Below are 12,985 nucleotides of genomic sequence, written 5' to 3'. Positions count from 1 at the left end.
GACCTTCTGCTTGTACAGCATGTGCTCTGTCACACAGTGAGGGCCCCCAAGAAAGGCACCCTTGAGGCAGACCCCACCTCTTCTAGGTCGAGGTGGCCCAAGGGTGCATACTTCACCCCCACGTCGTCTCTGTTCTCAGGTGCCCCGTGCAAAGGGTGAGAGGGCATCCTGTGCATTTGCCTGCTCTGCAAGATGGGAGTGCAGCTGGGCTCCCAGGTTGTTTCACCTGCGCCTAAATTTCTGAATAACGTCATGAATAAACTTGATACGCCTTTTCCTTTTCTAGCTTGCCCATGGCTGGCTGTGGTCCACAAGAGCTTTTAGAATGGTAAGCACCAGTGCCAGATTTACGTATAAGCTAAACAAGCTATAGCTTAGGGCCCCACCCCCCAAAAGACTTTAAGGGGGGGGGGGACTGTATGTACATTTCCAAAATAGAAGATAAAAAAACAAGCAAAATAAAACCTACATACAGCAACAGTGTTTTAGTTTGTAGGCTCCTATGATGTTAGTAATGGGCCCCGCCTGCTATATAAAGAGCCCCATTACCTTCAGTAGCTTAGGGCCTCATCAAACCTAAATCTGGCCCTGGTAAGCACACACATTGTTTGAGCTCAAGGGGACTGGAGGTGGAACTGTGGGACCAAGCTATGCATGAATGGCCCTTTTTGTTTAGATTGGAGAGTGGCTGAAGACAGAGCCCTGACAGGCAGTGGGGGGGGGTGCCTAAACCCTTCCCTCTCTGCCATCCCTACACCCCCCTCACCAAATTGTCCTTACAAGAAGTTTTGAACGTTTCAAACTTGGAGCAAGGAAATGGGTATACAGTGGTACCTCACGTTAAGAACTTAATTCATTCTGGAGGTCCGTTCTTAACCTGAAATTGTTCTTAACCTGAAGCACCACTTTAGCTAATGGGGCCTCCTCCTGCTGCTGCGCGATTTCTGTTCTCATCCTGAAGCAAAGTTCTTAACCCAAGGTACTATTTCTGGGTTAGCGGAGTCTGTAACCTGAAGCGCCTGAACCCGAGGTACCACTGTACTATACTTCGGTTGATGCAGCCTAGAATAGCATTAGCTTTTTTTCTTTCTTCCTGCTGCATCACACTGTTGACTCATGCTAAACTTGTGGTCCACCAAGACCCCAAATCCTCTTCACATGTACTGCTACTAATCCAGGTGTCCCCTATCCTATATTTATATATATATTCAGCGAGTGCTGAAGACACACACTTCTCTACCCTGACCTTTGGCACTGGGATGTGTCTTCTCGGGGGCCCCCCTATTCCTGTGACTGAGTTTTAAATTGTTATAAGCTGCTGTGGGACTTGCTGGTGGAAGGCAAGCAAGAAATGTAAACAAGAACAGCAACAATAACAATGGCTCAATGAGCAGGTCATCTTCTAATAGTTCCTACCACCTTTCTGCAACCTGCACGAATAACCCAGGAGTTCACCTGCCTAGGGCATCCTTGCAGCAGCTCCTCCCAAGGTGCACCCCCTCCAGTGTAAAGACAGGTCTCAACTGTGTTTTAATGCATTTATTTCTGGAACTCAGCAGAGCTGTTTCTTGCCAGATAATAACCCTAATAATGAGTGTGGACTTGGTTTATTAGCATCCCTGCTGACACCAGGGGGCAGTGTTTCTCTACACATTGCATCCTGCAACATATTGAGACAGGTCCCGCCCTTGACAATATAATCTCCATGCCACCCTGGAAATGAAAATAAAACAGATTAGGACACATCCAACAACACGCTGTGTACATGTTACCAACTTAAAACATAGCTAGTTGTTCTTTTTTTCTCAATTTGGCTTGAAGCTGGCCATGACCTGAAGCTGGAGGAATGTGTTGAACTCAGCCTTTGCTTTATCTGCTTTCACCCCTCTCTAATTATTATTATTATTAAAATGTTTATGATGGTTTAAAATACACACACACACACACACACACACACACACACACACACGCTGCCCTGAACATTGTCACTAATACAAAGAGTCAGATATAAATATAAATAGACTTAACAAAAAATGGCAGCCTCCGCAGAGGGAGGGTGATTCTGCTGGGGATGTTAATGATCTGGTCAGACCCCGCATGGGTATAAGACAGAAATCCCCTAAATACAGGGCAGGCTTTGCATAAGGAACCAAGACCAGTGAATCAGACAGAGGTACAGCAGGCAGGCCTCTCTTGCAGATGTGGACTCAGAGAAGCCCTTAGGTGACACAGTCACTTGTTTCTTGTGGCAGAGTAAGGTAAAGGGTAAAGGGACCCCTGACCATTAGGTCCAGTCGTGGCCAACTCTGGGGTTGCAGCGCTCATCTCGCTTTACTGGCCGAGGGAGCCGGCATACAGTCATGTGGCCAGCATGACTAAGCCGCTTCTGGCGAAACCAGAGCAGCACACGGAAACGCCGTTTGCCTTCCCACCAGAGCGGTACCTATTTATCTACTTGCACTTTGACGTGCTTTCAAACTGCTAGGTTGGCAGGAGCAGGGACCGAGAAACAGGAGCTCACCCCGTCACAGGGATTCGAACCGCTGACCTTCTGATCGTCAAGTCCTAGGTTCTGTGGTTTAACCCACAGCGCCACCCACATCCCTATTGTGTCAGAGTAGCAGTTCTCTAATGCTAAGGCTGGTAGTGTGACCAGTTCAACCACACAGGGCACCAAAACAATGATGTAGAATGGAGTGCCAAAGGTATCCCCCTCCCAAATGTTAGCGTAGCACAAGACACTGCTGAAAATTGAGATCCCAAAGGCCACCACTGTCCAGTGGCAAGCGCTGAAAGTTTTCCTAGGGGAACAGTTAGGGCCAGAGGCAACAGCTTGTGAGGGAGATGGGGGGGGGGCAATGTCATGCATGTGAAACTGTGATGTCCTGACATTGCACATGTGAGCTTCACACCAGGCAGAAGCTTCCCGGGCACCAGGGGAACATTTAGTGGACTAGCCTAGACCCCGTAGTCCAGTCACTGCACACCATGGTCATCATCTAATGGCCTCACAGTATTCCCCAGCTCACACTTTGGGAACAGCCATGTTACAGGCCATTTCCCATTTCCAGCATGACCTTGTGCTTCTGCAGTGACTGGGTGTCTGGGCAGATGCCTACACCTCTTGCAAGGAAACGCCACTAAGAGTTTTCTCCCAACAGACTTCTTACCAGGCACCCATTCCATCCTCTGAGTTGTCGACCACAATCTTAGCACAAGCCACATCTGGAGCGACGTTGTCTGTCAGCAGTTCTGCAAGGAAAGAAGATGGAATACAGACATGAAAGGTCCCTGCTGGGATGCTATAGGTCTGGATAAGTTTTGTGGTGACGGGGCGTGGGTGCAGGTAGGTAAAAAAAGGATTAAAAAGGTAAAAAGGGAGGGTGTAAAGTAGGCCAAACAATATCGCTTGACCCATCCATGGTTGTCACTGACCCACTGCCCATTAGCATGCAATTTGAAATGCCCTGTTGCATCAAGAAGGATGCAATATTTCTATACCCTTATGAATTCCAAGTCAAATAAATGCATTTGCTGAGGTCTCACTCCTACAATGTTCAGTTACATGTGTAACTTGAAATCCCCTGGTTGGGGGGGTGGCATTTCAAGGAGGAAGCCCCAGCCAGCAGATACATCAATGTACAAATACGGTCAGGCCAGACTGCTGACCCACGGCTATCCTACTTTCTACCTTTGGGGTTGTGGACTCCACACCTGCAAAGAGCAGAAGGTGAGGAAGGACAACTGGTCCTTTCTGTCTCCCAAAAGTGTTTGATGTGGCTTACATCACAATTTAGATCAGGGTGGGGAACATGTGGCCCTCCAGATGTCGTTAGAGTCTAGCTTCCATCAGCCCCAGCCAACATCTGGTAGGCCAAAGGTTCTCCATCTCTGAATGAGGCAAAACTCTCTCCAGGGGAAGCCGATTCTCACCAGAGCAGTGAATTCTGCACATGTTGGAACTCGGCTGACTGCCATCCTGGCACCAGTAACGACTGTTGATCTGGAAGATACCAAAGTCAGTGCTGCCATCGTAGTCATTGTAGTGCGTGGCAGCAGTATTATAGCTGCTCTCGTGGCAGGCCGTGCAGACCCCTGAGACAGATACATAATCAGAGCAGAGCTAAGTGCACACAGTCTGGGAAGCATGCCCCATTCTTCACCTCCTCCCTGCAGGTGTTTCAAACCCCTGCCTTATCAGGAGCTGTTCAGAGAGTCAGTGATCCGGACCCACCCTTCTCTGCCTGTTCCAGGACAGTTGAGGAGCCTGACCTCCTCCTCACAAGCAGGAATGGCAATAGCTGACCTCATGCTACCAGATGGGCAATGCATGACTGGACCTGGGATTCTGCTGAGCTGCATCCCCACCTCTGCCCCTGGGATCATGCTTGGTTTGGAGCAGGTCTGTGTGTGAAGCCACTCAGGGTGTTTTGGTTTTTCCACAGCTGCAGCTGCCTTGAGGGAGATATCTTTTGGGGGGATGGTCTTCAGAGAGTATCCACTAATTCTCCTTTAACAATAGCCGGGTGCAAAAGAAGACAGAACCCCTGCACCTTTCCATAGTTGTCTAAAAAGGGGGGCGGGATTTCCTAAAATGCAGCTTGTTGTGTCAGCTACCTGCCCCACACCTGACGCAGCATCTGGGGCGGGGGGAGGACACAGAAAACAAACCAGAATGGAAATCATGCTGTTGGCGTTCAGACTACTACAGTAGTCATTTCAATTTTGTTCCACCTCTGAACAATTCCATCTCCAAGAAATGCCCCTGGCTTCATCCCATCCACCTCTAGGCTGCATCCTTCCACTTCTCCCCAGATGGATGCACAAACCATCCTCTTCACCCCAGTTCACTCATTCACACCATCATTTAAACCCTACTCCTGCAACCCTACAGCACAGGGGTCCTCAAACTATGGCCAGCGGGCCAGATCTGGCCTGCCAGGGTCCTGAACCTGGCCCGCCTGCAAGGCCTGAGGCTCGGAAACGGCTGGGCAGGAAGAGCCCTGAGGTAAAACACGTGAATGTAACAAAGGCCTGATAACGCGCTTGCTACTGTCAGCACCAGCTGCTTGATAACGGCGCACGGCCCCTTTAAGCCACCAGAGGGGGGGACGGCGGCAAAGGACCCCCTTCCACGCCAGCCCTTGCCCTCCTCCCTTCCCCTCAGGCCGGCTCCATGCTCGCCAGAGCAGCGCCTCACCGACCGGTTGCGCACACAAGTCCCATGCGGCAACCTGGGCAACCTTAAAAGTTAGGGAAGCACCAAAAACACAGGCAACATATGCAATAGAATTAGCAAGAAGAGAGGTCTGAATCACAACAGTTTATTGTACAAGGGAATCTCCATGTAAATAGTGGAGGGTTAATCTTTAAAAGAAAGCTCTCCACCCAAACTTCCCCAAGTTTGAAAATAAACTTCAATGCAGAGAAAGTCACATGCATGAGGAACAACAACATCAAAAGAAGAAATGAAGTATAAAGGTGAGGTATAGGTAATTTATATTATTACTGAAGCGCCTGTTGTGTGTCTGTTCTGGCTACTATTTTGAAACAAGGTTTTTTTAAAAAAACACAACAACATGAAAAAGAGCATGTTTCTGGCACCTCTTTAGTCCGGCCCCCAACAGTGTCTGAGGGACAGTGAACTGGCCCCCTGTTTAAAAAATTTGAGGACTCCTGCTATAGCAGGATGCAGCAGAGCATGTTGCAGAGTAGCTATAGAAATGTGGAGGGAGGCCACCTTCCCCTCATAATGACAGCCAGACACATGGTCAGGGAGACCCAGAAGATCAAATACTCACCCCAAATGGAGTGTGTGTGTGTGTGTGTGTGTGTGTGTGTGTGTGCGTGCGCACACGCACACACACACGCACACACACACACCCCGCACGCCCCACTCTCAGATAAATTCTGTCTTTTCATCATGCCTGCCTAGTCAAGACCCAGATGTCCTCTAGTGGACTCACAGTTGGCCAGGCTGTAGCCAGCATAACCATCTAAGCCCAGCTGCTGGAGCCTCTGAGCCAGCGCACAGCGCCCATAGACCAGGCCTTCTCCTGTGGCGAGGAGACCGGTGAGCAAGGGCAGCAGCCAAAGAGCCTTCATCGTTGCACTTCAGGAGGGCAAGGAGCAAGGTGAGGGTGTCACGCTACTTTTATAGAGGCTCTTTGGCACTCCTCTGGAAAGCAGCCAAGTCGGTAGGACTTCAAGAGACCTTTGAGGACGTTGGCCCTGACCTTGCTTAGCTAATCAGCATGTGTGCGTCAACAAGAAGCAGCAGGTGTGACTCCCTGGGTCCCCTTCCCTGTGGCAGAGGGCTGAGAGCTGTAGCTCCAGCTTCCAAGTTGTATTACTAGATTGTAATTAATTCATTTTAAAAAAAAAAAGTATTGCCATACTATATTTGATAAATTCACAATATAATCAATTTTATTCCTGTATTAGAATTTTAATTTTAATGCACAAATAAGGCAGTTTATGGGAACTTTCTATGGGTGGTATTCAACCAAGTCTTACTCAGAATAGACCCACTGAAATTAATGGACCTCATTTTGTCATGTTCATTAATTTCAACGGGCTATATTCAATGAAATTGTTGCACTAGCACAGGGGTATGGAAACCTTTTGACTCCGTGGGTCAGATCCTGACCAGAATCAGCCTTGTGAGCCAATGTTGACAAATGGGTGGGGCCTCTCACCTGACAATCACATGGCCACCTCCTCCTCCTATTCCTATAGTGATTGGTTACCTCTCTATGAGCCTGCAGAGTTATCCTTGACAACTTTCATGACCTAGTCAAAAGGACTTTCCTAGGATTGCCTCCTGACTTTTATCTTCCCACCTTCTGAACCCAGAGCAAACAGTGAGGTGGTTTGATTCTTGCTTCTTATTCTGTGTCCAGTGGAAAATCTGGCACCTGGCTGTTTGCAAAGGAGTCATCTGGCTCCAGCGGCACAGACTGTTCCTTCACCGCTGGGAAGGGTGCCAAGTGGCGTCATACTTGCACATTAGTTCTCCATAAACAGAAAGCAGCCCTATATTATGTGGCATGACCCTGCCTTTAAAGCATCTTCAGAGCACATCTTTTCCTTCAAAGAATGCTGGGCATGGTAGTTTGACAGGAATTGTAACTCCCTGAGGGGTAAACTGCAGTGCCCAGAATTCTTTGAGGGAAGCATCCTCATGGGTGCAGAACGTTATATGGCAAGTGTGAAAGTGCAACTTCTGCAGACTGAAAATGTAAGCTATGGGGCAAAGAAACTGGCTTCAATAAGGGATTTTCATACAAATGTTAAAACCTTGAACTTGGTAGCAGATTGGCAGCCGGTGCAAATCTTTACTTAGAGGTGTAACATGCAGGCAGGATCTCAGGCCTGAAAGAAGTTAAGCAGCAGCTTTCTGTAGTAAATGGATTTTCCAGACCAAGTACAAGGGAAGCCCTGCATAGACATGGACCATTAGGTGGAAGACTGCCTGCACTTTTGCTTTTTGTCTACAGAGAAAAAGAACTGGCCGAATGATTTTTGGGGTGGGAGAGGGTGTGTAAAATGAAAGCTAGAAAGCTAGAAAGAGAAGGAGTCCGGAATCAGAAGAATCTTTATTTGCATCAGCCACTAGCCAAGCGATAAAATAAAATACAATGTACTGAAGATAGAGGTAAAAAGGTAACTGTACAAAATACATTCTAGAGGCTTACAGCTATAATCAAATAATAGCTCTTATTCTAATTGCCCCTGCTAAAAACCTTGCAGTTTTTGCTGTCACCTGCTCATCTTGATCTGCCAAGAGAAAGGACACTGTGGCAGTGGCTGGGCGACCTGGCATGGACAATAATAGAGGGGTCATAACCTTGCTCCTCAAATCATTGTAAAGAGTGCAAGCCAGACGCACATGAGCCACTGACTCAATACTGCCATCTCCACATGGACATGACTGTTTTTCCAGCAGGATTTTTTGAAACTGACCCTCCAGTACAGCCGAAGATGAAAGTGCAAAAGTGCAAAAGTGAAAGCGCACCTGTATTTTGGAATTGTTACATTTTGCAAATAGGGTGCCAAAGTGTCAAAATGACTAGGTGGAAAATAATCATACCATGGACAAATTTTCCTTATTGTGACCAAAGTGTTCTGTCACTCAGTATCATATAGGCACTGTCTAATTAAATTATTTGCTTTACAGAAGCCCAGCGTTAATAACTGTTGTGGTAATAAACCAGAAAAGTAAAGCTTTTAGTTGACAATTTTAGTCCAAGTGCTCTCATGCGATACTAAAGGTAATAGACCAGTGGGGTTTAAATTTAGGCGAAGCCAATAATTAAATGCCCTACACCAAATCTGTAATTCAACAGAGGGGAAATTAGCCTGTAAGCACAATGAAGCACTTGGAACACAGGATGGAGCAGGAAAAAACTGCCTTAGGAACTTAGATTGAACAGCTTCTGTAGATCCAAGGTGAGCGCCTGTCCAAATCTGAGCCCCACATAATAACTGTGCTGGGGGTTTAGCTTTAAACACTTCAAGCGCTGATGGTATGTGATTGCCACCCTTTGTATGGAAAAAGCGTGTCAGAATTTTGGCACTTTGAGATGCCTTTTCCTTTGCATATTTCTGATGTGCTCCCCATGACCCTGTTGACTGAAAAATAAGGCCAAGGTGTTTAAAGACTTTAACTTGTTTGATCAACTGATTCTCCATATACCATCTATGGGCCCTATAGTTCTTGAAAACACCATGACTTTAGATTTCTTGTAATTCATAGCCAGCTGTCCTGAGAATGCCCAGAAGGAGTCTGGAACATTCCACCTACAGCCTTCAGCCTTACATATCTTGTATTTTACTGTTGGGTTGAATATATTATTTAGACTGTAATCTGCCTTGAGCAGATTGGAAAGACGGGATAAAAATATTTGTAATATATCCGTCTACTATATATTTTGGAAAATTGTTTGCTTGCTATGCATTTGGACTCCCACAACCAGTGATGATTCCTGACATCAAGGAGCAGTTCTTCATCTATGCTCTCGCGCAGATCAATGCCATTTTGAATCAAGGTGGCAGATTGCAAAACTGCACCGATTTTATTATTACTATTATTTCTTAGAAATCCCAAGCAATGACAAGTACAAGGCTGCTGGGTTCTAATGCATTGTGAATCCAATACCAATATTATGGATGCAATTATTACAGTCCCAAGGTGGCACTTATCCTCCAACTACCCAGTACAAATTGCTACAGCAGGGCAGTTTCCAGATGGCAAAAGCCGGCTACTGTGCTGAACTCATCCGAGTCCCATTCAGGCATCCATATCACCCCATTGAGTTCATGGTTTGCAAGAAGAGGATGAGATTCTGCCAAATTGCTCAGGGAAACAGGGCATCCTCCTTCACAAGTTGAAAAGCAGAGGTGGAAAGGTCCAAGGAGGACACAGTGGCTTTTGCATGGAAGCTGCTGACATGGTTTTCTGACTCCTCCTGTTATTCTCCTTAGAATTCCCTGGATTCGGAAAACATTCCTAACTAATGGACAGTTGCTAATCTCCCTTTCCTGAGCAAGATTTTGGAGTGAGTGGTTACAGACCAGATCCATGCGCTTTTGGAAGAAACTGATCTTCTGGATCCATTTCAAATGGGGTTTAGGCCTGGTTTTGGCACAGAAACTGCTTTGATCACCCTATATCAGTGTTTCCCAACCACTGTTCCGCGGCACACTAGTGTGCCGCGAGATGTTGCCTGGTGTGCCACGGGAAAAATTAAAAAATTGAAAGATTTTTTTTTTTAAGTCAAATTTTCGATTGGGGCGCCGTCACTAGATGACCCCTGGGGTTCCCTCCCTCCCTCCCGCTCTGCGCCTCCCTCCTCCTCCTCCTCCTCCTCCTCTGGGGAGGCCCTTCCTGGCTCTCGGCCAAGGCTTGGCGGCTGCCACTCACTCACTCGCTCGCCCACCCGTCCCTCCATCCCTGCACCCGGCCTCTCCCCCTCCGTCCCCGGCGCGGGGGCTGCCGGGATCCGTAGTCCCCTCGCCCTTGGGCTCCGCGTCCGCGCGGGGTGCGCGAACTACGTTTCCCAGCGTGGCCTGGCGGGCCGGGCGTTTTGTTTGAAGCGCTCTTCTCCCGGCCATGGAATGAGCGTGGCGGCGGCGGCCGGGCGGGCAGGGGCTCTTCCGCGCAGACCCCGCGCAGCCTGCCTGCGCCCCCGCGGAGATCGGGCGGCAGGATGGAGGCCGGGGATCCCCGCGGAGGCGGAGCGGCGGAGGCGGAGGCTGCCCCCCAGGTAGGGCTGCGTCGGGGGGGGTTATTTTTGCAATGCTGCATCCGCGCCGGAGGGGACGCATCGGACCGCGGGGAGACCCCTTGGCGGGCGTGCAAGGCAATGCATGCATGCAGGCGTTGCATGGAGTGCAGTGCAATGCAATGGCAACGCGGCGCCCTGCATGCATGCATGCAACTTCCACCGGCGCTCCGGACTTGGCAGGTGAGGGGGGTCCCCAGTGGGCGGCAGAGAGAGCCGGGAGGGCGAAGGGGAGCCGGGGGGGAGCAGCGCTGCTCCCCGAGCCGAGCCCGGGGGGAAACTTCGGCGTCGTTGCGCCGGGTGTTGGAAGCGGAGGCTGGCGGGGGCCCCTCACCTGCAAAACCTGGTCGCCTCTCATATATTTCGTGCATTGCATTCATCGCCCGCTTTCTCCTCCAAGGAGCTCCCGGGGGCGCGCGTGGTTCCCCGTGTTATCCTCGCAACAACAGCCCTGCGAGGTGGGTCAGGCGAGTGGCCCAAGGGAGCACCCAGGGATTGTCCTGGCCAGGTGGGGTGATTTGAACCCTGCTCTCTGCCCGGTCTTCGTCCTCATTTAGCCCCCACATGTGCATGACTGTGCATGACTGAGGTTTTCCCCCCTCGTCTTGGCTATGGTGTGGGTCTGTGCTATTAATTAATGGGGTTCTGCCTTCGGAGAAGATGAGCCAGCCCTCAAGGAGGTGATTATGTAATTTGCTAGCAATTCATGTCCCTCCCGGCGTGACGCTGCGCGCTGACGTCACGGAGCTGTAATGGTGGTGTGCCTCGAGATTTTTTTCATGAAACAAGTGTGCCTTTGCCCAAAAAAGGTTGGGAAACACTGCCCTATATGATGACCTCTGTCAAGAGAGAGACAAGGGAAACATGTCCCTGTTAATTCTCCTCTACCTCTCAGCGGCTTTCGATACCATCGACCATGGTATCCTTCTGGAGCGGCTCTCTGAACTAGGGGTGGGCGGAACCGCTTTGCTGTGGTTCCAGTCCTACTTGGATGGTCATTCCCAGAGGGTGTTGCTTGGGGAATGCTTTTCATCCCCATGGAAATTTCAATGTGGGTTTAGGGTTATGGGCTATGGTTAGGTTTAGGGTTTGTTTTCTTTCAAATGATATTTATTCAGAGTTTCATCAATACATATAAAAAACCCCAACCCTAACCCAAAAAGGAAAACAGAAAAAAAATTTAGAAAAATAAAAAGAGAAAATACAAGTCTCAAATTACAGTTTTTCATTTGCTTAATTCTTGAACCTCCTCACACCCCCCTTTTTGTATTCTAGTTTAGTTCGTTATTTCAGCAAATTCTTCCCATAATTCTCAATTTTAGTTTAAGTAGTTAATCTTCACACTCTATCTTATTTATTAATCAACATAGCCTTTCCCTCTTTTAATATAATCTATTATTCAATTAACCTTACTCCATTTAACATTATCTTATGTTAAAAATCTTCAAATTTCAACAACACATCACATTCATGCATTTCTCCTTAAAAACATTTCTACTAAAGCCAATTTAGTTCCTTTCCGACAAAATCCCTCAAATTTCAATAATATTACCCTAATTCCAAAGTTAACATAAAGAATTCCCTTCATATTTCTAATTTTCATCCTGGTTTTGGGTCATATCAGTCCTTTCTGTCCATTACTTAGTCCATCAATCTGGTGTTCTAATGTCCGAGGCCCTTAAATCTCTTCTAGGCCCCTTCTGCAGATTTTTTTGTTCTTGTTTGTACTTACGCAGTTCCTTGTTTATTATTAATTTCTGGGGGAGTGGGTCTCCGGAGGGTTCCATCCAGTAATAATTTCCATTTTTCTTCATCTGATTGTCCCCTTCCCCCTGGTTCCACTCCCGATCTTCGTCTTTGTAGTCCAAAAAGTATTTGTCCAAATAGTTGTTCACCTGTTTCACAGTCCCACTAGAGTAGAAAGCTTCCTTAACTTCAAATACTTCCCAGCACTCTCCAAATTCAATCTTCCAAGGCAATAGCTTTTGTTCCTGTAGAAGTTTGGATCTTACCATTTGTGTTGTGTAGGGAATAGCTACTACCACTTCCTTCTCCATCTGCCCTTGAACTTGCCTTGTCAAACCAAATTCCTGAGTTGATTGCAGTGTAGCTTCTTTATCCTTGTTTCCTGTTAGATCATATTCACTGGCCACAGCACTCATAAAGTCCAATTTTTCATTCATCAGACTCATTTTCACAGACAGCTGCACCAGCAAAGCATTAGTCCTGTCAAGGGCAGACACCAAACCTTCCTGCCAAGACATTTCTGTTCAAAAACAAGGTCAAACGGCTGTTCCCACGGTGCAAACCTCACATATGTAAGCTGAAACTGCAAACTGACAGGCTCCCTCTAGGGGACACAATTTCTATTTGTATCCATTTTTCAGGAGAGTATCAAACAAAGAAAGCTACTTTCGATTTCAAAGTCCTTTCAATTTCAAATACTTTGTTTCTTTAAAGAGCAGAAATGCAGAAGGTGGCATTGAAGTTAGTTTGTTTCTCTTTTCTTTTCTTTTTTCTATCTGTCAAAGTACTCCACTTTCAATCGATGGACGTCTCAAGCAGATTCTGTCCCGATACCCTGTCCCCAGGTTTGGGACGGTAGAAACTTATATTCCTTCTCTCACTTCCTGCAGGATTAAACAGTCAAATTCCCCCCCCCCTTTTCTCCTGCTTCCAAGGGGGGTTTTGTTGATTAT

At 47.7% G+C, this 12,985-nt stretch overlaps 1 protein-coding gene across 2 annotated transcripts; it reads right to left on the bottom strand.

Annotated features, from left to right (window-relative positions):
* Nucleotides 1–1,524: 1,524 nt before the first annotated feature.
* On the bottom strand, nt 1,525–12,632 carry LOC114587986 (lysozyme C-like). 2 transcript variants are annotated; one of them, XM_077921090.1, is made up of 4 exons: nt 12,019–12,632; nt 3,934–4,095; nt 3,171–3,252; nt 1,525–1,713 (listed from the first exon to the last, which is right to left on the bottom strand). In XM_077921090.1, the coding sequence occupies exons 1-4, from the start codon at nt 12,548–12,550 to the stop codon at nt 1,647–1,649; spliced, it is 843 nt and encodes a 280-aa protein (XP_077777216.1). In that variant the 5' UTR covers nt 12,551–12,632; the 3' UTR covers nt 1,525–1,646. The 2 variants fall into 2 exon arrangements, with proteins under 2 accessions (XP_077777216.1, XP_028568733.2); XM_028712900.2 differs by lacking the exon at nt 12,019–12,632 and adding an exon at nt 5,967–6,224.
* Between the last annotated feature and the right edge of the window lie 353 nt (nt 12,633–12,985).

The sequence above is a fragment of the Podarcis muralis genome, chromosome 17 (genome assembly GCF_964188315.1).
Source record: "Podarcis muralis chromosome 17, rPodMur119.hap1.1, whole genome shotgun sequence".
Classification (NCBI taxonomy): domain Eukaryota; kingdom Metazoa; phylum Chordata; class Lepidosauria; order Squamata; family Lacertidae; genus Podarcis; species Podarcis muralis.
This window is presented reverse-complemented; position numbering and strand designations above follow the sequence as displayed.

Bases quoted from the DNA above. Each gene is read 5' to 3' on its own strand.
- LOC114587986 (XM_077921090.1), bottom strand. From the start codon at position 12,550: ATGTCTTGGCAGGAAGGTTTGGTGTCTGCCCTTGACAGGACTAATGCT. The intron at 4,096-12,018 runs GTAAGTACAAAC...TATCTGTCTCAG, and splicing joins AATAATAAACAAGGAACTGC to GGGTCTGCACGGCCTGCCAC. The intron at 1,714-3,170 runs GTAAGAAGTCTG...TTTCATTTCCAG, and splicing joins GAGGATGGAATGGGTGCCTG to GGTGGCATGGAGATTATATT.